At 40.3% G+C, this 25,576-nt stretch overlaps 5 protein-coding genes and 1 long non-coding RNA gene across 8 annotated transcripts; 1 reads left to right on the top strand and 5 right to left on the bottom strand.

The window, feature by feature from the left end:
* Positions 1–2,557: 2,557 nt before the first annotated feature.
* On the bottom strand, positions 2,558–3,365 carry LOC112345012 (stress-response A/B barrel domain-containing protein UP3-like). The gene is made up of 2 exons (XM_024670809.1): positions 3,300–3,365; positions 2,558–3,238 (listed from the first exon to the last, which is right to left on the bottom strand). Exon 2 carries the CDS (start codon positions 3,234–3,236, stop codon positions 2,628–2,630), a length of 609 nt encoding a protein of 202 aa, XP_024526577.1. The 5' UTR covers positions 3,237–3,238; positions 3,300–3,365; the 3' UTR covers positions 2,558–2,627.
* A 130-nt stretch (positions 3,366–3,495) lies between these two features.
* On the bottom strand, positions 3,496–5,406 carry LOC112344973 (nuclear intron maturase 2, mitochondrial-like). Its single transcript, XM_024670729.1, has 2 exons — positions 4,844–5,406; positions 3,496–4,792 (listed from the first exon to the last, which is right to left on the bottom strand). The coding sequence occupies exons 1-2, from the start codon at positions 5,404–5,406 to the stop codon at positions 3,496–3,498; spliced, it is 1,860 nt and encodes a 619-aa protein (XP_024526497.1).
* Positions 5,407–10,251: 4,845 nt separating this feature from the next.
* On the bottom strand, positions 10,252–11,350 carry LOC112344792. 2 transcript variants are annotated; one of them, XR_002991828.1, is made up of 3 exons: positions 10,941–11,350; positions 10,670–10,863; positions 10,252–10,607 (listed from the first exon to the last, which is right to left on the bottom strand). It is a non-coding gene; the product is annotated as an uncharacterized LOC112344792 (long non-coding RNA). The 2 variants fall into 2 exon arrangements; XR_002991827.1 differs by having other exon boundaries at positions 10,665–10,863; positions 10,941–11,349.
* A 7,246-nt stretch (positions 11,351–18,596) lies between these two features.
* On the top strand, positions 18,597–21,891 carry LOC9635982 (pentatricopeptide repeat-containing protein At1g09410, mitochondrial). 2 transcript variants are annotated; one of them, XM_024670540.1, is made up of 2 exons: positions 18,597–21,488; positions 21,705–21,891. In XM_024670540.1, exons 1-2 carry the CDS (start codon positions 18,654–18,656, stop codon positions 21,789–21,791), a joined length of 2,922 nt encoding a protein of 973 aa, XP_024526308.1. In that variant the 5' UTR covers positions 18,597–18,653; the 3' UTR covers positions 21,792–21,891. The 2 variants fall into 2 exon arrangements, with proteins under 2 accessions (XP_024526308.1, XP_024526309.1); XM_024670541.1 differs by having other exon boundaries at positions 18,597–21,503; positions 21,720–21,891.
* On the bottom strand, positions 21,810–22,609 carry LOC112344972 (pentatricopeptide repeat-containing protein At2g33760-like). Its single transcript, XM_024670728.1, has 2 exons — positions 21,983–22,609; positions 21,810–21,878 (listed from the first exon to the last, which is right to left on the bottom strand). Exons 1-2 carry the CDS (start codon positions 22,607–22,609, stop codon positions 21,810–21,812), a joined length of 696 nt encoding a protein of 231 aa, XP_024526496.1.
* LOC112344971 (pentatricopeptide repeat-containing protein At1g03540-like) lies at positions 22,555–24,253 on the bottom strand. Its single transcript, XM_024670727.1, has 2 exons — positions 22,729–24,253; positions 22,555–22,675 (listed from the first exon to the last, which is right to left on the bottom strand). Exons 1-2 carry the CDS (start codon positions 24,251–24,253, stop codon positions 22,659–22,661), a joined length of 1,542 nt encoding a protein of 513 aa, XP_024526495.1. The 3' UTR covers positions 22,555–22,658.
* Between the last annotated feature and the right edge of the window lie 1,323 nt (positions 24,254–25,576).

Raw genomic sequence — 25,576 nt, 5'->3', positions numbered from 1 at the left:
TTTTTTTCAAGTTGTAAGGTATATTTAAGTTTTATTTCATTCTCTATACTTGTTAAAGGACTTTCTCTATTTGGCTACATTTTTGTACATGCTAAATTTTATGGATTGTGGATTGAATTGAATCAGCTAAAAGAGAGTAAATAATATTTGGCATGTTCTATCCAAATATTATAATGCATACAATCTTTTATTATAGCAATCAAAATGTGATTACTTACATAATACTTTTATGTTAATAATAAATATAGATGTGTAAAAAAAAGATGCATCTATATGCAATCACATATTCATTGCCATAAATTAGTGGAAATAAAAATAAAAAGTAAATATGAATTCAATTAATGTATGTATTTGCAAAAATAAAAGTAAATTGAACTTTTTCCATTTTCCAAGGATTCACCTCTATTTTAGAAAAACTTAAATTCTAACTTTTTAATATAGTTGTGAAACATATGAATAGTCATAAGAATATGCAGTACTCATGAAATTGGTAGTAGTTAAGGTAAAGGACATATACTATCAAATAAGGATAAGAAATACTAGTAAAGCTATAAGTTAATTTTTCTAAATAAATAGTTAAGATAAACTTCTCTCTAAATAACTTAGTAAGAATAAGTAAAGTCAACTGAAGCAAATCAAAAACAACCAAATACAATTGAAGACAAATTAGTTTAATGGTGGTCTTGAATTGGCCAGAAAAAAATTGATCCAACTTTCTTAGTTATAGAAGATTCATTAAAACCTTTTTGTTTATAGAATGACTGCAAATGGGCCATCTATGAGGCATTATAGCCCATTAAGGCTGAAATCTTATTTGCTATGGAATGGATGCAAATGGGCTATGGATGGGGCATCAGGGCATGACTTTTCTTGTCTACTCACATGCAATAATTTCACTCTATTTTTTTTTAAGTCACATCACATGTTTAACATCATTTTTAAAACAATGCCACCTATGCAAAATAAGAAGTGAGATCATAACTAATTAGGGAATAAGCCCTAAAAAGATAACAAAGCCACCAAGTAGTGCAATGGCAAGTATTGGCAAAAGAAAGTTCCTTATGGTTAGATTGTAAATTGTCATTGTAATTGTGGAAGTAAGTGTAACTCTAGTTGCTTTCTTTCTAGTAAAAGAGCAAGAATTTATTAAAGACATGATGCAAAGGTCTAGGCATTTTTATGTTTTATTGCAAGATGTCATTGACATTCTTATTCTTGATAATCTTGCTTTAGCACTCTTTACATCTCATATGATCAATAGAAAAGAATTAGTAGGACAGAAAATAGGAAATTTCTATATCAAGCCTAAATCTCTTTATTAGTAATACCAAATGGAGTTAGAGGTTTTGAAAATTAATCTTGTAATTCCAAGAAGTATTTTGTATCTCTACGGGGATCATTAGGGGATGATTTAAAGACTTTACTTCCAACCAGTCTTGATAACATTCTAGGAAGGCATATTCTGGTGTTTAAACAATTTGTAATTTCTTTGAAGAGGTTGGCAAAAGGTGATCATTAACAAACTATTGGCAATAATTTTGGGATAGCATCATCTACTGCATATAAATATTTGAAAAAGTTCCTATAAACAACCAAAGAGAATAGATTTATAAGGGTTTAAATATAAAGGGAAAGGGACTCCTTTTTCTAATCAATTAAGGGTGTTAGGATATTTAAAGTTAAATGTCTTTGGGTTTGCGCATTACCTCTTGGGAAATTTAAATTTAAAAGCTTATATTTTGTATCAAAAGGGTTTTGAGCAATTTTGTTCGTTAACTAGAAAAAACACACTATATGGTAAGATTTATATTTGGTGGTCTAGTTTGGTTCGAAAAATAATCTATAAAGGTTCAAATATAAAAGGAAATAATCCATGAACAAAAGTACACATTTTTTTCCAATTAATTATCTTATTCCCTGTTTTTCAATTGAAATTCAGAAACTTACAATTCCATTGATCAATAATTCCATGGATCAAATTACTTGGCCTATAGATTCATAACTTTCAAGAGTTGAAAGGTTTCCTAAATTACCTTGGAGTTATGGATTGCATTGATATTCTAATTGAGCTTCCATTGAATATGGATCCAAAGAATTGGTATACTAGAGTAAAAATGCATTATTCAATAGTTATGCAAGAAACTATGGATAGAAAAGCAAGGTTTCTAGACTTTGTTATGGGACTTCTAGGCAATGTTCTTGATCGTCAAGTTTAATATATGTCAAAAATGAAGAGGGCAACTTTAATTGATAATTGGTTGAACTAAACCCTTTTAAGGTAAATGTTATTAATAGTTCATTAAGGAAAGGCAGCATTTTATTTGCTAATAGGGATAACTTCACTCCACAAAAGTGAACTTTGCTTGGCAGAAATGAACTTCACTCTTACTCTCACCTAGCTTTTAAGAAGGGAGTGGAGTAAAGATCACTCCAGAGTGAAAAAAAGAGCCACATTTGACCTGGCTCATAGATATATAAATCAAGTAGTGGAAGTGTGGTGGACCTATAACCCAGATAATCAAAACATCCAAGTTTTTTGTTTTTTAAATTTCGAAAATGCATACCAGAAACTAATTAAATTCCATAAGAAGCTACTATTTCCTCCATAATTTAAATAGTAATCTTTGTCAACACTGGACGACAAAAGAGCTCTCCAAGAAAGAATCGATCGCTCCCTGGAGGAACGCAAGCTCGTCTTGCAGATGCTTAAGAGCAGTAGCATGTTGGTCTGGAGGACAATCGCTGCAAGTTCCCAGAAGATATCCAAAATCAAAACCTCTGCCCCGCTTCGAAAAATCGGAACCAGCACTGACAAATCTCCCCTGAGAAGCCTGCTTTGCACACACGGAAGCCACTTCAAGGAGCACCTGTGAATCAACCCCGTCTTTGAGCTTCACAACCATGAAGACTTTGGGGCCGTCTCCCACTTGAGAGGCATCGTTGGTCTCCCAGTCGAGTCCGAAGAAGTCGTCGCATATTTGCCTCCCAATCTCCACAACTTTGAGATGCTCCGGATGTGGCGAGTAGTGCGCAAGAGCTGCTTTCCCGGAGAACCTGGCGTAGAGGGCGTGAGTAAATGAAAACGTACCGCTGATCTCCGCAATCCTGGCAGCTCTGAAGTAGAGAATGCCATCCAGGCTCTTGAGATTGTTGAGCGAGTGTAGCCATTCTTCTTCTTGAGAATTTGATACCTCCTTCTTCAGCCTGAAGAGGACCAAGTGCTCCACAAAAGCCATAGCTGCGGTTGTGGAAAGGAAAAACTTTGTTGCTGAAAATGGATAAAAAAACAAGGCACTTACCAGCGACATGAAGCTTCCGCAAGTAGACAAACTTAGTCAATTCATCGTCTACCGTTCTTCGTCATAGGCATCTCCTGGCCGCTCTGAAAGTTTCAAAGAGTCACATCTTGGATGACAAACATAGATAGAATTGGGAATTTTGTACCTCGCAGAATATCACTTTGACGAACTGTTGATCTTCAACCCCGCGAAAGTTCTAGTCATCGACTAGCTTCCAGCAAGTTCCAAGTTCCTTGGCCAGCACAACTAGTCCGTCCTGGAGTCCCTCCGGACGGAGCAGCCTGGCTACACTTCTCAGAGTTTTCTCGTGTAGCGGCTTCCAGTCGTGAGCTATGGGTGCCACAAGAGCTTCTGGAACGCTGTAAACAAGCTCCAGTGGCTCCGGCACCGCCTCCGTCTGTGCTCCTCCTCCGGCCTTTTGAGGATCCTTGAGTGGCTTGCAAAGATCCAAGGACGCGGACTTGGCCACCCGGATCTGCGTCCGGAGCTTGTACTTCGCAGCATACATCTTCGCCAGCGACGATCGAAACAAGTACCCGATGAGCTCGCACATCTCCGCTCGGTTTGTCGAGTGCTGGTACAAGTCGGCCAGCGCTCGCAAGATCTTGTTGACGTGAGCATTGTTGTGAACCTGGTTCTCGTGAAAGAGCCGCATGCATGGAAGCGTGTTGTCTTTGTCGTCGAGAATGCCTACTCGCTTCAAGCTCTGGACGGCGTGCCCCACAGCGCCGTCCACGCAGAAGACGGTCTTCTCCACTTTCGAAACCGTTCCTCTCTTGTTTGAGGACGGCTCCCACTTCGTTTTCAACTTCTTGGTCTGGAAAAAATGGTGGCCGAGGAACAGCGTCGGCGTTGAGATCGCCTCAGGTGCTCCAAACTCCGGCTCGCGATGATACTTTTGCTTGCAGAAGACTCTACACTTCTCCTCGAAGCTCAAAACGTCGTCTCTTGTGCCTCTGACCGAGATAAGGAAGTGAGCTCCAAAGCGGACGTACTCCATTTTCCTAGCATTGTTTGGCTTCTCCTGCTCGTCGGTGCTAAAGCTTACACCGATGGACGGATCGTGAGGCCGACGGAACAGCTCGGCCTGCTTTTCCATCCAGGCGTCGAGCTCGCTTAGATAAACGTTGGCCAGAAACGGACCCAGCTTGTTGCAGCATCCCCAGTCGGGAGTTCTTTGAGCCTCTGCCGGAGCAAATCCCAGAACCACCTCCAGCCACAACGGAGTCCTTCTCGGCTCAAACTCCAGGAACTTCCTCTTTGTCGGCTTCAATCTCTTAAACGGAAGCACGGCCGGAGGAGCTCGTGTCTTCATCCCCTTGATGATCAGCTCGCCAACTTTGTCGTCCTGGATCACATTGCGTAGAACCCGGTTGAAGAGCTCGGCCTGTGGATAATCGAAGAGCTTGGAGAGATCTCCTTTCACAGTCCACGAGACATCACCAAAGTTGCCGTGGATGAATCGCAGGCACTCGCGAGCACCCCTTCCCGGCCTATATCAATACCAGTAAAAAAAAAAAAAAAGCCCAAAAGGTTGGGGAGACGGCAGGGCAGCTTCATGCTTGCAGGTTACTCTAGAGCATCCCATCTGTTCCAAAACCATGAGTAGAACCTCCTGGACGATCTCGTCCTGGAAGCTCTTCTCGTCCACCTCCGTGGCCTCTATAGCCGTCTTGTGTGGAGGACAAACGTACACAACCTTCGTCCCACCCCAGCCATAGCAATTCGCACACACCGCTTCCATGAGAAGCTCCAGCGTTTCCAGAGTTTTGGGAGGGAGAGAGCTCACGGGACTCCATAGCTTGTTGTTGTAGCAGGCCCTCTGGTAGGCGCAGATCCAGAGGTCGGGATTTCTCAAGAGCCCGCCCAAGCAATGATGCTTCTTGTCGCTGTGCTGCTGGAAGCTCCAAATCCAGTGATAGGTGAGGAGAAGAGTGGCACGAATCCGGGCTGCGCTGGTCACCGGGCACGAATCGATCTGTGCGACGGCCCTGGCATCGAAGAATGCCGGCGGAGGATTGCGCTTCTTGCGCGGCGGCGGGGGATAGGAATAGTACCTCTTGGAGACTACGGAGGCGACGAGCTTCTTGGCACGGAACCCTAACATTCTCTACTAATGAAGACGCTTAGTAGTACTTTTTTTAAAAGAAAAAAGATACTTTATTTTGGTATATCAATTTTCTTTTTCAACTTAATTTCCAAAGTTTTGTGGATTATTAAAATAAAAGTCTACGTTCCCACTTTATAAATAGGGCCTAGTATTACCTTTTTTATTTATAGAAGGAAAATAATCACTTAAACAAAATGAAAGTAAACTCTGTGTTACTATTGTTATCATTTCTATTAAACATAGTAATTGTTTTGGAGAGTAGTTTAGAATATGTTGGGCATGAAAATGTCATCCCAGTTGGTGGGCCACGAGAAGTTATCTTGAACACATTAGACCAAGTAATGGATTCCATTGATGACCATCATAGTTATCCATATGGTAGAGGTTTTGCTTTCTATAATGTTACGAGTACTTGCCCAGCAAATGCTGGGTGGTTTACAAAGAGGTTCAATATAAAACCTCTTTATAGACAGTGTTAATTGTAAAAACAGAAGGATCTTGAGGAAGGAGGTGGCCTTGGCGTGTGGTGTTTTGAACTTTAATTCCAAGTCCATGTGGTGATGTGCATCTTGATAAAGCCACATAAAGTTGTCCATGAGTGAAAACTGGGTGGGGCAAGTAAACTCCAACTCGGTCAAATGTCTGTCCTTGGCATTTGGAGATTGTTAAGCAGTAACCCAAACGAATTGGAAATTGTCGTCTGGACATTTTGAATGGAATTTCTGTATTTGATGGTATTAGTGTAATACGTGGGATAAAAACTCTTGTCCCTTTAAATTGCCCCATCACAATTTCACAATCTAAAACATTTGGTAGTGCATTTTTCAGGATGAGACGTGTACCGTTGCATAATCCTACTGATGGAGACATATTTCTTAGGAGGATAAGAATAGCACCTTGTTTGAGAGAGAGTTTATGTGGTGGGAGACTAGAAGGTGTGATAGAATTTAGGAATTCTGTTGGAAAATTTTCAGGATGTTCAGTGTCAACAAAATCAATGCTTTTGTAAATGTATGTATCACATTGTAATCTAGAGACAATAGTGTTGTTGAATGCAAATGTATCATCGTTAAGTGGGGTAAGTATGACTCGGTTGGCTGCAATATAAGGGTTTGAAATATCAAGTACTGAAGGGTAGACAAAATCAATAATTGATGAATAAATTAGTTGTGTATGAGGTAATAAAATGGAGTTAGAAGGTAAAGATGGTAAATTTTCAAAATTTTCACCATTTCCAACTTTGAGAAGCCATTCAGACCATGATTTATCACTTTCAGCAAGCCGCATATTTGTTTTCAAAGATAACTTTCTAAATAATCTCCATAATTTATTCATTCTTACAGAACTTGAAACAATTTGTGCCCTATGTCCATGTGGAATGACTGGAAGTGTTTGTCTAAAGTCCCCGCTAGTAACAACAATTATGCCACCAAAAGGTAATGATGTATTTTTTAGGTCTCGCAACACTCGATCAACAGCAGTGAATGCATGAGTGTGAACCATACTTATTTCATCCCATAACAATACGTTAGTAGTTTTGATTCTTATACCTGCTTCACTATTAGCAGTTATAGCGGAAGTTGATGTTTCATTTATTAGAACAGGAAGTTTAAAAGTAGTATGTGAAGTTCGGCCATTATAAAGTAAAGTACTTGCAATTCCTGTCCAAGCCATGCTAACAACATTTATTTTTTTCAGTTGTAAAATATTTATAAGAGTGTTAAGAAGAAATGTTTTACCAGTACCACCAGGACCATCAATGAAAATGTATCGATTATGCTCAGTTGGGTGATCAATAACATTAAGAATATCATTAAAAATATTTAACTGTTCTTGATTAAATTGAGGAATATTTTGTTCAACATTTTGATATATTTGTGTTGAGTTGACAATATTTTCATCATCAAATTTTTCAGACGGCATAGGTAGATGATAGTTTTGATTAGTTTTGCCATGCATTTTCATTTTAATATTTATATCATGTAAAGCATGTTCATAATGAAAAATTGGATTTGTTTGCATGAAATCCTCAGAGAGGAAGTCTTTAAATTTATCCCACAGGAGGTAAGGATCTTTTGGAGTGCAAAAGATACAAAGTAATACAAATAATTGTCTTAATTGTGATGGCATTCTAAAAAAGCAAGCATCTTCTAAACATTTTTCCCATTCGGTATCATCAGCTATAAGCCCCATTGCATCTGCAACTTGTTGAAATGTGTCATAATAAATATTGTTAACTGTCTTGAGATCTTTGAAAGATGTAGCACCTTTTTTATGGAGTAAAATAAGACGTAAATGATATAGTTCAACATTAGATGGCGACACAGAATACATTCGAGGAATGACATTTCTTGTATGTCGAATTTGCCAGTTATGAGTATAAGGGTTAAATGTATAATATAAAGGGATTTCAGGATATGTATATTGTCTAGCATTTGGGTCATTTATATTTAATTCAAACCATTTTGTCAACATCGTACCATTTTGAGTAGCTCTTTGAAGTGCTATTTGTTCAGAACCTTCTATAAAATAGACGTTTTGAAAATTTGGAAGATGGATAGGAAGACGGATTATAGGGGTCGAACGACCATGCATTTTAAATTTAAAAAGTCTCCATATTGCTTCTGGAGCAGATACATAACGTGTATTTAAAAATGTTGAGATTTCATCCCAATTTAAAATATTATCAGGTTGTTGGGTTGCTGAATGGATTTCAATTGTAGCACAATCATAACCTTTATAAACATATTGAAATAAATACTTAATACTTTTTATAGTAGCACAAATTTCAATATTAATATGAGCATTATATTTTTTACAAAGGTATTTATTATAAGGTACTACCCAACGATTATCAATATAACACCCATTTTTTAGAAATGTGCGGCCATTATCAGGTCTATAATAATCTGGATATCCATCAACACAAAAAGTAGTTTCATAATTAAATTTTTTTGGATAACCTTTTGAGCAAGTGCCATTTTCCATGCAAAGACTATTAGGGTAAAGAGGCCCACATGGACCATGTATCATATGAGATGTAATTATTTTAGAAATTTCAGGTTCCTTTTGAGGATCAAGCAATTGTGCCGTTATGTATTGGTCAATAGCATCACGGTCTTTAATCTTGTTTTCATGAGATAAAATCCCTAGAAAGTGACAATGTGGAAGGCCTCTCTTTTGAAATTCAATTACATATATAAAAGCAATACAATTTCCAAAAATATGTTTTTTAGTAATATCATTCAAAAATTCTTTAAGCTTGATATGAAATACTCTAGAAACCAAGTCTGGACGATCCTCAGGGCTTTCATTTGGATGTAAGTTTTTAGAAATTTCTGGCCATTTGGGATTGCATGTAAAAGTAATGAAAAGATCTGGCTTTGAAAAATGAGTAACTATAGCCATTGCATCTTGATAATTTTGTTGCATTGCTCTAGGGCCACCCCCAAAACTTGAAGGTAAAATAACAATCTTGCCTGGATTTATATTTTCATTAGTAGCACGGTTTGCAACATAATCCATAAGACCAGTATACATTTCAACTCGCAATTGTTTTTGATGGGTGCGATAGTAATTCAAATTATTGCTTTCAACTTTTACATAAGCATCGACAATATACTGTTGTGTGAGTTTTCCTGCATGTAAAATTTGATCAAAACCAAAGCGTATTGTGTCTCTTATAGATAAATGGTATGCATAATATTGGAGCAATGTAATTCGACGTCTGGAATTAAAAATTTTTTCATGCCAACCTCTATCACCAAAAGGAAATATTAATGGGTAAACCATTGGATCACAATTATAATCAAGTGTTGAGATACATTTAGAATTGCTTGCAATTGGATATATACAAATTTCACGACTATGTGGCGGTTCTCCATCATCACTAACAAATACAACAGCAACATCATTTGTCCGTGGAGCATTATAGCGTCGTGGATCAGTTCCTTCAGTTTTTAATAACATATAAACACCACGTATAGGATAACCTGAAAGCGTAGCAGAACGAATTTCTTCTTGTTCCATTTCATACATCATTTTGAAAGCTTGAGCATATGGGTTAACATGACGAAGGAGAGCATCAAGATGTTTAAGTAAGTTTGTCTCACAACTTGAATTAAAAGGGTTTTGCTTTCTTATATTTGTAGCTTCTAGAGTATCAAGCATATAAAGTTGTCCATAAGTTCGATGTTGACCTTCAGAAGGATGTGCTGAAACAATATTATGATATATTTGACCATGGATTTTAAAGCAATAAGGACCATGACCCTTTACAATATCAATATTAGAAGACATAGATGCAAAAGCAAGAGCACTATTATAGTGTCTAATATTTGTTTTAAAATTAGAGTTCTTATTTTGCTTGTAAAGTGAAAGTAAATCAAATGGTAAGGGTGAAATTGGAGGTAATATAACTTGGTTATTCTGGCAACACATTGAAGAGTTTTCATCTTTAAAATGCAATGCATTACAAAAAGTACAAACAAATGATAAACTACCAATATTAAAATTTATTATGTTAAAGTCATTATAGATGCTATGGCTTGCTAATGTGGTATTCATGGGTGGGAGTGGTGGATTTAATATTGCTTGATATATGTAATTGTCATAATGACATGCATGTAAGGTTCCAGATGCCTCTGAGTGTCCAACTGATTGCTGTATATAGTCATTATCATGATTAATATTTAGGTGTATAGAATCATTATCATGATTATTTTGAACAGCTATAGTATGTGTATCATGATCAATCATAGTTTCAAAGGCATCTAAATCTCCATTAGGTTGTTTACTATGTCGTATGGTTCTCAAAAGATGGCGGAGGCGAGGCATTTTCAGTCACTTCAATTATAGGTTTGATTATATATATATATATTTTAATTGAGTTTGTATAGAAATTTATGCAGAATAGAAATGTAGACTACAGTTGGATATATATAAATTTCACAACTATGTAATGATCTGAAAGGAAAATATTAGACTTTTGCAAAGCACACTCAAGAACAACAAAATAACTCCAATGTTGTGTTTACCAATCTCTGGCAGCTCTCCAAGATTTCCAATGTATAGTCTGGACTTTGGATGGGGGAAACCAGCCACTGTTAGACACGCTACGAAGCTGTGGAACGGCTTCTGCTTCTACGACCCGTCACCGAGAGGTGGGAAAGCCATTGAAGTCACGGTGTTCCTTCCTCCTGAAACAATGGCGAAGTTCAGTGAGAAAGTCAAAACGAATTAATCCTGTGTACCACCTTACGTGTTAATATCCAGAGTCCATGACTTGACTCCAATCAATCCGTGCGTGCTTTTTAGAACATAATATCCCCGCGCCTCTAGGAGTCCCGGTGCTGCTTTGCTTGTCACTGCGAGTTCGGGCTTGGATCTTCGACGGGGTGAAGATGAAAATGGACGACTTTCAAGTGAAAATCACCGAGGTACATCTTCTCTCGCCTGCAAATCCCACAGAGAGGTGTCAGCTCCCCTTCACAACATTCGCTCTAATGCAAAAGAGGGACTCCATGCCATACCTTCAAAGAGTAGCGTTCTATGAATCCACTGGTAAAGACGCAGATCTCCAACAGGGATCATACCAAACGCTGCCGCAAATGGGAGGATTTCCTCAGACCAGAATGGCCGCCATTCAAGAACAGCTCGATGTAAGCCAGCATCTCCTGCTTCGCCTAGGCCTCGTTGATCCTACCATTACTCTCGCCCCTGTTACTTACCACGCACAGGCTCTCACGGGAATGCCCCCAAAACCGTGTCCGACCAGAGCAGCCATGGAGCCCTAGGAGTGCATGGCATAACACCTGTCACCACGCCCTCTTCCCTTCCCGGCCACGCGTGCATCCCGCCCATTGGCCGCCACAACATTGAGCCGATATTCCCGCTAACCATGGCCACCGGCCCTGGCCCGGGCCTGGGGTGGCCTCCCCTTCCCGAGGACCATGGCTTCCGAGGCTGCCCCGGGCCTGGGATCGGACGGCTGCGGGGGTGTGGGTTCTTCGTTCTTATTATTATAGATAGGCTCTTATAGAGTGTTAGTTGGTGCATGGATGTTAGGGCCTGTAAATTTAAATGGATACTGTAGTGGTCAATGGGATGTTAAAGGTGGTGCTGGTGGTGAAGAACTAAAGCTTGGGTTATTTCCAATTTATCATGTTCTTAATGATAAAGCTAAATGGAAAGGTTATGATGCTCTAATAGTTGTTAATAACAATTTTATGGCTCTTTATTATTTAGAATATGGATCAAAAATTCCCAACTTAGAAGCTTTTAATACAATATATATAAATGATTCTGACACCACATCTCTTAAGCCAGAAGACTTTTATGATTGTTGGATTTTGTATTCAGGTCTTATTAGTGGAGAGGACTATAATACCTTTTCTTTTATGATGCCAGGCACAATAAAGCTCTCACCAAATAACATTTATCAACTAAATTTGTTAAACAATTGTGAGCTACAATTAATGCATGTTCCAAGCTCACAAGAATATTGGAAATTAAATACTGGTAATCTTGGAGAAAATGGATGTATACTAAGACTTCAAACTGATGGTAATTTAGTTTTATATACAAGAAATAAAATTTCTTTATGGTCAAGTGATAAATATTGTAAATCTCCTTGTGAAGCACCTTCAATTTTAGCTTTACAAGATGATGGGAATTTGGTTGTATATCATAGTTTAACTGGATATGCAGCATGGCATATTAGATAAAAATTTTAGAAATAAGAAATTAAAATATAAATTGATTTCAATTTGTCAAAAAATGATAATATTTTAAATAAAAAAGTATATTAATATTCATTCTCTCTATTTTAGTATAATTTCTTAAATTTTTATTTATATGCTTTTTCTTATTTATAGCATGTCTCAATTTTTGACAGTTTTGGTATAATTCAAAAGGTATTTTACCATTAATAAAATGATGATTTCTTATTTAACATTTCAAAAGAAAAAGTTGAAATGAAAAATAAAGTTTCATAATGAAATATAGTGTTCTCAGAAACCATTATGAGTTTTAACTATAGACTTATAGTGATAAATATGGTTAATAAAGAGTTAAACATAATGTAATACATCAAGCAGTATTATTGTATTAAAGTGTTTAAAACAATATTAAGTAAATCTACTATACACATTATATATATATCTATACTAATTATACTTATAAAACACCATTAAACTTGAATATATATTACATTTTGAAGTCTATATGTTTTAGTAGACGCTCAAAGTGAAAGGTACATGTCAAAAAAATCCTTAAAAACAAATAAAGGACCACTCTTGAAAGTTGAGGAATGCTTCCAAGTGCCTAAACCTGCTATCCATATTAACCATCAGTTTCAAATAAAGTAATTTGATATAATGTTAAATTATTTCTTCCTTGATGAATGCCATATAAATTAAAATTATATTAATTACATCTTTCAACTTGAAACACCAATTAAGAAGCCAATTATAATCATTTGTTTAATATTTTTTATATGAATTAAGTTGCATTATTTTATAGGTATTTTAATAATAGGACTTTTCACTTTTTAAACTTTACACTTTACACTTTAATACTACAATATATAAATTTAGCTACTTATTAGAAAGCATTATATTTTTGTCACACATATAATGAACTAGAATTGAAGTGAGAGAGAGGGTGGATCTTCTATGGGAGGGTGGTTTTCTATAATGGTGCATTGAAAAGTGGGTCAATATGATAAGCAATAGTAAGTATGAGGGCGCATTCATGAGTAATTGCAATTGAGTCCACTGAAATATATATATATCTGGCATCTCCTAATTCTTTTATAGGTGAAATAAAGAATCATTTAAAAAAATTAAATAGTCCCATTCAAATATTAAAATGCATACAATAACTTATCATAGATATCAACATGATTATGTGTATAATATTTTTATATATGTGTGTAATAAAAAATATCCACATATATGTAAATAAAAGATGTACCAATGTGCAATCACATAATTGCCATAAATTAGTGGAAAGTAAAATAATAAAATAAAGAATAGAAAAGTAATAATTAAATATAATTTATTTATCCATCTACAAAAATGAAAATTTGAAAGTAAATTAAACTTTCCCTATGTTTCAAGAATTCAACCTGTATTGTAGAAAAACTTAAACATCCTAACTTTTTAATATAACTATGAAAGACATGAATAGTCCTAAGAATACCTAGTACTCATGAAATTATTAGTAATTAAAGTGAAGGACACATAAATGTTACATCACTATCAAATAAGTATAAGAAATGCTAGTAAAACTTATATTATAATGAGGTATTTTTTTCTAAATAATAGTTAAGATAAACTTGTCTCTAAATAACTTAGCAACAACTGAGGACAACTGAAGACAACCAAGAACAACTGAAGTCAACTGAAATCAACTAAAGACAATTAACATAACTAAAGACAAACAAAGATAGATTAGTTTATTGGAACTGTCTTTGATCCAACTTTCTTGGTTATAAAATATTCACTAGAATCTTTTTGCCTATGGAATGGCTGCAAATGGGCCATTAATGGGCATCATAGCCCATCAAAGCTGGAATCTTATTGGCTATGGAATGGATGCAAATGGGCCATGGATGGAGTATCATGGCCCATTAGGGCATAAGCTTTCCTATCTAGTCACTGCACAATTTTGCCCTAGTGGCACTGGCTAGCTTACTATAGTCCTAATAAGTTGTGGATGCACATGGATATGGGATTAAGAGCTTTACCTCCTCCATATTTTATACAATTATAATAACATCGTCAAAGGTTTATAGATGATGGCCACAAACAAATATTACACTTGGGCCAAAAATAATAAAGAAAGCCCAACTTAATCCACTTGAGAAATTCTTCATGCATTTTCCAAAGCATATTGCATTTTGATCTTATTAATGTCATAGCTTGAGGACATCATCATGAGGTGTTATAAAGTTTGCAAACTTTAAGGCTATATTACTTTTCAAGTATAGAGGAAATTTATAAAACTTCACCACATCAACCTAACTATTTTATGTAGCCACTATACCAAATGCTCACTCTAAGAGTATACATCCTTTATTAATAATCTAACAAATAGTGTCAAATGAAGACAAGGATTGTAACTAGCATAATTCATTGCTAAATGCTTGCAACACTGATTATATGCCTACATGATTTTGTGCAAGTTACACAAACACTAATGCCAATTGCTCCTCTAGCCATGGAGGAGGACCACATTCCCTTGCCATCACACAAAGTTTCAAATAAGAAATAAAACTTATTTAGCATCTCCACCAATAAGATAACCACTTAGTATGGTCCACAAACCTGATTTTTATCTTAATCTAGATTAGCTTAGTGTTGATTTTTTAATCTACATCTATTAAATCAAATTTTGTGGGTTGTTTGATTTGGCTAATTAGTGCTATTGGATGTGGGGTAACCCAATAAATATCACTTTTTTATTGCATGTCTTTTTGAAAAATATTTGCAAGGTTGGGTCATCCAATAGGCAATAGTGTGAGCAACACTTTGTAAACAACCAAAGGGAATGATTTAAAAAACCATCCATGGGGTTTAAATATAGAGGGAAAGGGCCCATGAATAACATGACACGTGGAGCACTTGGACTAAATGCAAAGGTTGAGTGGCATGGATGCCATTCTCGGGGATAACAAGCCCCAAGTCTAGAATAGAACTTATGGAAGTTGTGAGTGAGACTTCTCCAAGTGGTTGGAGGTGTGGTTAAGTGGCTAAAGTAAAATGGAAAAATTAGTCGTTTACAATACTATTCAAACCCAAAGACTCTTAACCTTATATTATCTAGCAATTGAGTGCTATAAGAAATCAATTGATCTAATATATTGTTAACACTTCTATTATCATATAAGCTATTAGATTTAGATTTATTGGGAAGTCACTCAAATTAATACTATTCAAACCTAAGGATGCTTAACCCTAAATATCTCAAGACTCTTAGCCAATTAAAAAAGAGAATGCACTCTTGTTTATAGGCCCTTTCCTTCTATATTTGAACCTCTATAGATCATCTCTTTAATCATTTCTTTTTGTTACTTATAATTCACTATATTTTCTTACAAGTTCATGCCCTCGTGAATTAAAGCTAAGAGTTGTAACTCTTTTAAGAGCTCCACTCTCTTGATACCCTACCCCTCAATTGGAGGCCCAATTGGAGGCAAAATGGACCTACTAGATGTCAATTTCATCTCAACATATGGCTATAAATTCACACCCTCATGAACAAAAGCTAAAAGCCATAACCCTCTCGAGAGTCCTGCTCTTTTGATGGGTCAAATATTAAACCTACCAAATGTCAATTTCAATATATAGTATGATTCTTCTAGCTAACCAATAGAGTCAGACCCAAGACTTCTTTGATACCAAATATAAGTTGGTAGATTTGAACTTCCTGGGAGGTCACCCAACTTAGTACTATTTAAACCCAAAGACACTTAACCCCAAATATCCTATGACCCTTAATCCCAAATATCCCAAAACTATTAATTAATTGGAAAAAGAGTGCATTTTTATTTATAAGCCCTTTCTTTTTATATTTGAACCCTTATGAATTGTCTCTTTAGTCATTCTCTTTGGTTCACGCCCTCGTGAATGAAAGGTAAAAGATACATCTCTCTCTCGAGCCCTACTCTCTTGACACCTTACCCCTCTATAGCGCATGTGATCATAAGATAAAATTTGAATATACTGTCACTGTGGATCTTTAGAACATTAAGGGATAAATGAGGATAAAATAGCCATTAAGGGCTCTTTCATCAAACAATTGCCCCTTTTCCAGTTGGTTTAAGGGAAGAGAGATAAGGTGTATTACATATGGTATCGGAGAAAATGGCACGAGTTTGATTCCCATTGATTAGTGACTACTTAAAATATAATATACCTTGAGCAAGGTATATTCCTACCCATAAAATTGAAATCATACATATTGGGCATCTATTGGGTATAGGTGGATGATTAGTTGCCTCATATGAAATAATTGATCTATACAATGGAAAGATTGAAGATTTGGTAAATTTAGTTTGAAAATAAAGATGATAACTCCCCTTGGCTCAGTAGAGATTGTTAGTTAATAATCCCTCGTGAACAAAAGAATCTCAACATGTAGTGTGATTCCAACAAAGTCAGACTTGAGACCTTTCTAATACCCTGGTGGATTTGGACTTTCAGTGAGGTTATCCAACCTAATACTATTAAAGCCCAAAAATGATTAATCCTAAATATCCCAAAATCTTTAACTAATTGAAAAAGAGGGTGCCCTTTCTCTTTATATTTGAACCTTTATGGATCATCTATTGAATTGTTCTCTTTGATTACTTATATATCACTATAGATTTTTTTAAAACAAATTCAATTCTCTAGGTAAATGAGTGGTAGTTTAATCCTCTAATGTTCTTGTAGTACAAGAGTGATTCAACTCTATTGTTCTATCCACAAAATTTGTGCTCATCTAGTTTATTAGTGTTAAAATCAAACTCCTTGAGGATATATATAGCCAATTCTTAAACTTATAATAATCAAAATTTATCTATAACATTATAAGCATGCTATAGCAAGGAATAAAAATAAAATAATTATGAACTATGTTGTAACAAAACCTACTATCACCAAGTACCACAATATTCTTGGTTTACATAATTTAATGGTTCATACATTGTTTTCTTCTTTGATTAATCAAGTTTGCCCTACAGTTAATGTGAACTTGGCACTCCTAACATTAGTGGTGTATTACACTTTTACTTTCAAATGACAATTTAATTTGCATTACAATTGATAAAATTCCAATAACATACTTGATATTAGTGGTATGTTTATTTTCTTTTATTTATTTATTTGAACTAATATATCATGATCTAATACTCTTGTAAAAGAGTTGGCTAATGTCTATATCATACTAACACTCTTCCAGTTCACACAAACATGCAATATCTACATTGCAATTACATCTACTTACAAGTATATAATTTTCTCTTAACATGCTTTTTACAACATTCTTACAGCAACCAAATGACATGTGGATTACTTCAACTTTTGATTCAACATTGCCACTATGTAAATAACATTTTTTGGTTGATATTTCATAATGTTTTTTTCACATAGCAAAGTGTCACATCAATGATATATCATAAGATAATATGTGGTGTTTAATTACAAGTAACATTTTTTAAGCCAATGGCCACTCTTCACTTGATAGAATTACCAACATACAATTGTTATCTAGAGCTCAATCATTACACTCTACACTTTTTGCAATAGCTTGTGGAGAACTAATGTTACCACCTTCCTTAATATCAGTATTCATGTATGGCTGCCACCCCCCCTCTCTCTCCTTCTAAGGAGAGAGAGAGAGAGGTAGCCAACTTGGTAGCTTATGCCATAGATGATAGAGGTGATGGAGTATTGTTGTTGGGTAAGTAGCTGCACAAACAATCAAATGTTTGATCTTAGCATTTTGGAGATGTCAAGACCAAAAGGAAATTATTTTCTAGACATATGAAACCTTTATACCTTGGGCTTTTTATTCTCACTTTGAAGTGTTGTACACATAACCACGGAATAGACCACCAAACATATCAATAACATATTGAGAAAGAGAAGTTGTAGCGGGTAGTTAACTTGGTAGCCTGCGCTATAGATGATAAGGTGATGGAGTGTTGTTGTTTGAAATGAACCAAATTAAAGGATCAATGCAAATTTTTCTCTTTTTCTTGGAGATGGAATTATAATAACTTTTGCTTTTAATCTCATGCATATCAAGTTGATGAAATGTTAGAATTGACACTTTTAGCATGAAGATCTAGATTAGGAATGGTAAGCCTCTAAGCATAAGTGCATGTGACAACAAGTAACTTGAGTAAATAAAAAGTAATAAAATTCACTACATTATTAAAATTATCCCATGCTAGCTCCAATTCTTTTGTTTCCATATTTTTAATATTTTATTATTAATTAAAATCTAAATTCCAAGGTTAGTTAAAACTTATTTATGGAGGTTTTGCATCACCAGCCAGTATTTGTCAGGCATTACTAGTAACCCATAAAATATTTTATCTTTTACTTAGATAAATATGATATTATTAATTGAAGTTAGAGAGAAAAAAGTTATTTACTATTTCTTAAAATTTCAGTAAGGAAATATATTTAGTTTATATTACCACCTTTTCTTTATCCATAATATGGATCAACCGGGTTTAGCTTTTGAAATCTATGTCCTTGCTGAAAACACAGGTCAGGGAGCTGCAGAACGCACTAGCCACAGCAATACGATCGTGTGGCATCGCTAAGGATCTCGCACAGGGTAGAAAGATCCACAACCAGATCGCGGATGGGGAGCACCGGGGCAATCTCTTCCTCCAAAATCTGATCATTCAAATGTATGGCAAATGTAGCCGGATCGATGATGCACAGGCGGTGTTCAATGAATTGCCCGAGCCCAATGTGTTCTCACGCTGTATCCTCATGCAAGCTTACTCCGAGAATGGCGATCTTGGCAGCGCCAAGGCAATCTTCGACCAAATCCCTTCCCACAATGTGGTTTCCTGGAACAGCCTCATCGCCGGCTTCTCGCAGCATGGATTCATGTCCAATGCGGACGAGATCTTCGCCAGGATGCCGCGTTGGAGCTCCTCGTCGTGGAATTCCATGATCACGGGCTACGCCCAGAGCGGGGATCTTGCCAGCGCCACCGCGATGTTCGATCGCACGCCCGAGCACAACGTAATCTCCTGGAACGCGCTTATCACTGGATACTCCGACAACAGGATGATCCCAGAGGCCAAGGGCGTGTTCGATCGCGCGCCAGGGAGGGACAAAATCTCCTGGAATGCAATGCTCACCGCCTATGCCCAGTCGGGCGACCTTGATTCCGCCAAGGAGGTCTTCGATCGAACGCCGCAGCAGGACATCGTGTCGTGTACGCTGATGATCAAGGCCTGTGCCGTCCAGGAGATCCTCGGCCACGCCGTGGAGATCTTCGCCGCCATGCCCGATCGCAATGCCGTGAGCTACAGCTTCATGATCCAGATCTACATCGACCAGGGGAAGATTGGCGAGGCCGAGAATCTTTCGCGAAGAATGCCCCAGCAAGATCCCACGCTATGGACGAGCATGCTCTCGGCCTACTCGCGCCATGGCCTTGTGGAAGAGGCGCGGAGGATATTCGACAGGGCTGCACGGCGAGACGACGTGTCGTGGAACGCGCTGATTGGAGCGTACGCCCAAAAGTGCGGCGCGCGGGAAGCTGAGCTGGCGCTTTCGAAAATGCCCCAGCGCGGGGTGGTGGCGTTCAACTCCATGATCGCGGCATATTCCCAAAGCCTTCAGCCCGGCCAGGCAAGGAGGATATTCGACGAGATGCCACGCCGCGAGGAGGTGTCGTGGAACGCGCTGCTCTCGGCATACGCCCAGGCCGGGCACCTCCACCTGGCAAGATCCACGTTCGAGAGAATGCCACGTCACGACGTCGTGGCGTGGACGGCTCTCATTGCGGTCAGCGGCCAGAACGGGCAGCTCGAGGAGGCGGAGGTGCTGTACGACCTCATCCCGGAGCGCGATCTCGTGGCATGGACGGCCCTGATCCAGGCGTACGGAGTCAACGGGAAGCTGACGGAGTCCAAGCGAGTCTACGCTCTCATGCCCGAGAGAAACCGCGTGTCACACACGGCTATGATCATCGCTTACAGCCAGAACGGGGAGGTCGTCCAAGCGAGAAAGATGCTCGATACCTTGCCCGATCCAGATCAAAGCACTCGGACATCCATGATCGTTGCGTATGCCCAAAACGGGTATATCAAAGATGCGCGAGAGATGTTTGATTCAATCAAGAACCCCGACGTGATAGCTTGCAATGCGATGATGGAGGCTTACTCGAGCGCCCAAATGCTCGATCACGCAAAGGCGATGTTTGATAGCATCAAGCAAAAGACTCTGGTCTCGTGGAACACCATGGTCGCGGCATATGCCCAAGCCGGGAATCTTGACGAGGCGAAGTCCATTTTTGATTCGATCCCACACAAGAACGTCGTCTCACACAACGTGATGATCGTGGCATATGCCCACAACATGGACCTCGCGGAGGCAAGGCGCATATTCTACTCCATGGACGAGAAAGATACCGTCACGTGGACGGCCATGGTGGCCATGGTGGCCCAGCACGGACGCCTCGCGGAGGCCCAAGAGCTATTCGCCAAAATGCCGTACCGAAACGTCGTGTCCTGGAACTCCCTCATTGCTGGTATGGCCAGCTGTGGCCACGGAATGGCCGCGGTACGGTACTTGTACGTGATGAGGAACGAAGGAGCCAAGCCCGACCATATCACCTTCATGGGAATTTTGATAGCGTGTAGTCATGTTGGCCTGGTCGAGGAAGGATGGACGCATTTCACTTCCATGCAAGGAGACCATGGTTTGATCCCTTGGCGAGAGCACTATTGCCGAATGGTGGATGTTTTGGGACGCGCGGGGCAGCTCGGAGCGGCCAGAGAGCTCCTGGAGACCATGCCGTTTATCCCCGACGTTGGAGCCTGGGGATCACTGCTTGGTTCTTGCAAAACTCACAGTGACGTGAAGCTGGGAACCCGGGCCGCCGAGAGTTTGCTCCAGTTTGATGATCAGAGCTCCGGGCCTTACGTTCTTCTGGCCAACATGTACTCTTCCGTTGGTCGAGTGGCCGATGCGCTTGCTGTGAGGAACCGGATGAAAGCTCGGGGTGTGAAGAAGCAGCCGGGAGTGAGCTTGATCAGAGTCGACGGCGTTCTTCACAGGTTCGTTGCTGGAGAGGCTTCGCATCCCCGGCACCAGGAGATTCTGTCCGAGCTTAGCAGACTCCAGGAGTTGATGAAGAAGGCCGGCTACCAGCCGGACACCAAGGCTGTTCTTCACAGCATCCTGGACGAGGAGAAGGAGGTGTTGCTGAGTTACCATAGCGAGAAGCTCGCCATAGCGTTTGCAAGCATCGCCTGTGAGCCGGGGACGCCGATTAGGATAATGAAGAACTTGCGTGTCTGCTCGGATTGTCACACTGCTACCAAGTTTCTGTCCAAGTTGCTGCAACGAGAAATCATAGTTCGTGATGGATACAGGTTCCATAACTTTGAGAACGGTACCTGTTCTTGCGGTGACTACTGGTGATTCGAAAGCTCCTGGTGATCACTGTTCTTGCAGAGGTTGGCCATCAAGGAGTAAGCTGCTCTGTTGCTTGCATCTAAACTGACCAATCTGTCGAAGGCCAGCCTTCCAGCTACCAAGATTCTGTCCAAGTTGCTGCAGCGAGAAATCATAGTTCGTGATGGATACAGGTTCCATAACTTTGAGAACGGTACCTGTTCTTGCGGTGACTACTGGTGATTCGAAAGCTCCTGGTGATCACTGTTCTTGCAGAGGTTGGCCATCAAGGTGTAAGCTGCTCCGTTGCTTGCATCTAAACTGACCAATCTGTCGAAGGCCAGCCTTCCAGTTTCCAAATTGTTCCACTTGCAGCATGCAGCAAGAACTGTCATCCAGATCATGGCGTTTGCGTCGAAAGGCATCCTCTTCACCATTTCGACTGCCTCGTCGAGTTGATTAGCGCGGCCGAGGACATCCACCATGCAGACGTAGTGCTCCATTCCCGGGACAATTCCAAACTCTTGGGAGGTCATTGTCCGGAAAATCTTCTTGCCGGTTTCAACGAGGCCACCGTGGCTGCATGCGGCGAGAACTGACACGAAGCAATTGCTGGTGATCTTCACACCTTCGTCCCTCATCTGATGATACAGGCCCAAAACACGTCCAACGTCTCCTTGTCGACTGTATCCGACTACTAGTGCGGCCACAGCTTCAGAACTTGTGCTAGAATCGCAGATATGTTGTGCCTCGGCCATGCTCCCACATTTCCCAAACGTGTCCACCGATGCCGTGAGTAAAACCATGTCGTCCTCGAAACCACTTCGGCATATATCTCCGTAGACTGCCTTCCCAATACTCAAAGTCACCAAGAGTCCACAGGCCTTGAGTAAAGCAGCAAAAGTTCGACAATCTGGCTTATATCCGTCCTTCTTCATCCAAGGAAACAGCTCCAGAGTTTCTTCTGCCTGCCCACAGTCGACATATGCGTGCATCAGAGTGTTCCAGGAAACAAGAGTACGAAAGTTCATACTCTCGAATACTCTGCAAGCATCGAACATGTTGCCAGAGCTTGCATAAGCATCCACAAGTGTGTTGGCAACAAACACATCAGGGTGAGCACAGGCCTGCGAGTGGATAGCATATTTAGTCTCAAGTGATCTCCAGTTACGTGGCTTACCATTTACAAGTTGTTTCTCCGTCGCTGCTACTGTGTTGCAAGCTTTGAGCGCGGCAATGTACGTGAGACAATCCGGTGGACACTCCCCCGCTGCTAACATTTGTTGAAAAAACTCGAGAGCAGCTTCGCCTTCCCCGTTTTCTGCGTATCCAAGAATCAAGGCATTCCACGAGACTGTAGTATGATGGGAACTTTGATCGAATGCCTTCTGAGAGTCTTGCATGCTTCTGCACCGAGCGTACATGTCTACCAAGGTATTCGTCAGGAACACGTCCGGGCCGCAAGTGCTCTTTGCCAGCCGAGCGTGCAAGGCCATGCCTTTCTCTAGAGACTCAACCTTCACCAGCTTTGGAAGATCGTCCAGCTTCTTGCCATTCTCTTTTGCCGCCAAGCCACCGCATGCTTTAAAAGCTGCGACAAACGTGCGAGCATCTGGCTGACAGTTCTTTTCCGCTTGCATCCGAAAGAGTGACTCAAGAGCCAAATCTTCTTCCCCGTTTTCGACATATCCCTGTATCAGTGAGTTCCAGGACACAACATTGTGACACTTCACACTGTCAAAAACCCTTCGTGCGTCCACCATGCTGCCACACTTCGAGTACATGTCCACAAGTGCGCTCTCCAAAACAATGCTCGACTGGCAGCCGCTGTTTCTAGCTCTAGTGTGGACGATCTTGCCTTTCTCCAGACTTGTGACTTTGACAAGGCTCTTCCCGATCAGCCTCCCTTCTTCCTTGATAGCTAAGCGCGCGCAGCTCTTGATAGCAGCAACAAATGTAAGCGCATCTGGCCGGCAACTTTGAGTCTCTAGCATGAGGTCGAACAGCTCCAGAGCAAGTTCTTCTTCACCATTTTCTGCGAAACCAAGTATCATAGCAGTCCACGAAACGACGCTCCGTGATTTCATCCTGAAGAAAACTCGGCTCGCATCCTCCATGCTTCCAGACTTCGCATACATCTCCACGAGACTGTTCGCCACAAACTCATTCAACTCGAATCCACTGACTGTTGCGTGAGAGTGAAGCGCCATTCCCTTCTCTAAAGTCTGTTCTTTCACCGAGACCCCATCGCCTGCCCTCTCTCCTTTAGTTGCCATGTTGGTGCAAGCCTTGAGAACCGCCACAAAAGTCTGAGAATTCGGACAAAGTCCTTCCCTGTCCTGCATTACCACGAACGATTTCATAGCCAAATTCTCCTGTCCATTCTCGGCATACCCCTGAATCAATGCGTTCCAAGAGACCACATTACGCCGAGGCATCTCTTCGAAAACCCTGTGCGCCTCCGCCAAGCTCCCACACCTCGCATACATGCTCACCAGCGCCGCCGCGACGTGAGGGTGCGTGTGAATCCCACTCTCGATCGCATCGAGATGAAGCATCTTACCCCGTTCTAAATCCCCCGAGCATACCTTGAGAGCGCCGATCGTCACGGCGATCTCTCCGCGGGTCCTGTACCGGGAGCCAGGAGCCGGATTCCCGAGCTCCAATCCGCCATGCCCCAGCATGGGCAACAGCCCTAAAAACATTGTGTTTTAATTCAAATTCAAACTCTCCCACCGTGTGTACGTGTACGACTCAGATCTAGCATATATTGCGCCCTTGGATGCCTCGCATCCAAGGGCTGGAATTCGTTTGGCCATTCCACGGCGGAAAGCACACCTCAAGTACAAGCGGGGATTTCGCGAAGGAAAAAATGTACACTTGAAGGACAGTCCTCCAAATTACGCCGGACAGAATATACTTAAATCGCAACGGGATGTATGGTTGTTAGTGTGACACGGGGGTTTAAACTAGGGTTTCTGTGATGCAAGTGGAGAAAGGCTTTATCGACGGGAAGAACTGCGCTAAAGAAGGGCGCCGACGCGAGCATCTCTCACATCGTCCCCGATCAAAGTCGCAAGATCCGAGCGCCGCTGGCCGGTATGGCGCCGCTATTGCTGCTGGGATCGTCAGCGCCGCTGCTGCGCCACCGAAATTTTGTGGTGGAATGCAGGTCGCGCGCATTGATTCCTAGCGTTTGCGCTCGAATTCTTGTGGATCAGCGGCTGTCTGCTGATTTCTTGGTCTCTTTCTTGTGGATCTTGCGTCTGCTTGCGGTGTGGTGTTGGTGTTGGTGATGGATTTCTTTGCGTGATGTGTGGAAGAGCAAGACGAGAGATTTCCTGGCGAGATTTTGTGAAGCTGAGAATCGAGCTGCTTGCAGTTAGAGGAGACTGATTTGACAGAAGAAAGAGAGCACATTTGGCTGCACGCTCTTGGTTCTAGTGTGTCACTCATGCGTGCTCTTCTTCTTCTGTCATATCGCAACTTCTGAGGCCTCGCTCTCATTAGGCGCTGTTTCAAGACACACGAGGAATGCATGGAAGGTATCCTATGACTGTTGCACTGAAGGCTTTTCTTTTTCCTCTCTTGCAGGCGCTTGCTCGTCAGTTTGGATCAAGTACGTGAAATATGTGGCAAAGGAAATGCTTCAAAGCACGGGACATGGGCGGTGTCGCGTGCGATCTGGCGGTTGAATCGGTGAGTTTCGTTTTGTTTGGCGAGGACTTTTCGTGAGTGTTTGTTCCTATACTCATTTTCCATTAATCGGCAAACAAGAACGAGGCCTGTGTAAGACTTTAACAAATGTGTATGCTCTTGATGTTGCCTCTGGCTTGAATAACTGTGAAGGGACAGGGATAAAAGCGCTAAAGGTGTTGATTGCCACCAAACCTGAGCTACAAATGGCGAGCAGATCGATCTATGACAAAAGGTCAGCAACGTGATCATTTCACGCATTTTCTGGTCTGAGTTCGGGTGTGGTTTGCCGGGCTAATATTTGAATATGAGAATGCGGGGCTTTTCGTTGC

The sequence above is a fragment of the Selaginella moellendorffii genome, unplaced genomic scaffold, assembly GCF_000143415.4.
Source record: "Selaginella moellendorffii unplaced genomic scaffold, v1.0 SELMOscaffold_6, whole genome shotgun sequence".
NCBI classification, from domain to species: Eukaryota; Viridiplantae; Streptophyta; class Lycopodiopsida; order Selaginellales; family Selaginellaceae; genus Selaginella; species Selaginella moellendorffii.
Note: the sequence above shows the minus strand (reverse complement) of the source record. Positions and strands in the feature narration are given on the sequence as shown.

What these genes read in the sequence shown, in the direction of transcription:
- LOC112344972 (XM_024670728.1), bottom strand. Translation starts at nt 22,609, where the DNA reads ATGTTCGATGCTTGCAGAGTATTCGAGAGTATGAACTTTCGTACTCTT. An exon ending in TCGACGAGGCAGTCGAAATG is followed by an intron (nt 21,879 to 21,982) that starts GTGAAGAGGATG and finishes GGCCTTCGACAG; the next exon opens with ATTGGTCAGTTTAGATGCAA.
- LOC9635982 (XM_024670540.1), top strand. Translation starts at nt 18,654, where the DNA reads ATGTCCTTGCTGAAAACACAGGTCAGGGAGCTGCAGAACGCACTAGCC. An exon ending in CTACCAAGTTTCTGTCCAAG is followed by an intron (nt 21,489 to 21,704) that starts TTGCTGCAACGA and finishes ATTCTGTCCAAG; the next exon opens with TTGCTGCAGCGAGAAATCAT.
- LOC112344973 (XM_024670729.1), bottom strand. Translation starts at nt 5,406, where the DNA reads ATGTTAGGGTTCCGTGCCAAGAAGCTCGTCGCCTCCGTAGTCTCCAAG. An exon ending in AAGCATGAAGCTGCCCTGCC is followed by an intron (nt 4,793 to 4,843) that starts GTCTCCCCAACC and finishes GTATTGATATAG; the next exon opens with GCCGGGAAGGGGTGCTCGCG.
- LOC112344971 (XM_024670727.1), bottom strand. Translation starts at nt 24,253, where the DNA reads ATGTTTTTAGGGCTGTTGCCCATGCTGGGGCATGGCGGATTGGAGCTC.
- LOC112345012 (XM_024670809.1), bottom strand. Translation starts at nt 3,236, where the DNA reads ATGGCTTTTGTGGAGCACTTGGTCCTCTTCAGGCTGAAGAAGGAGGTA.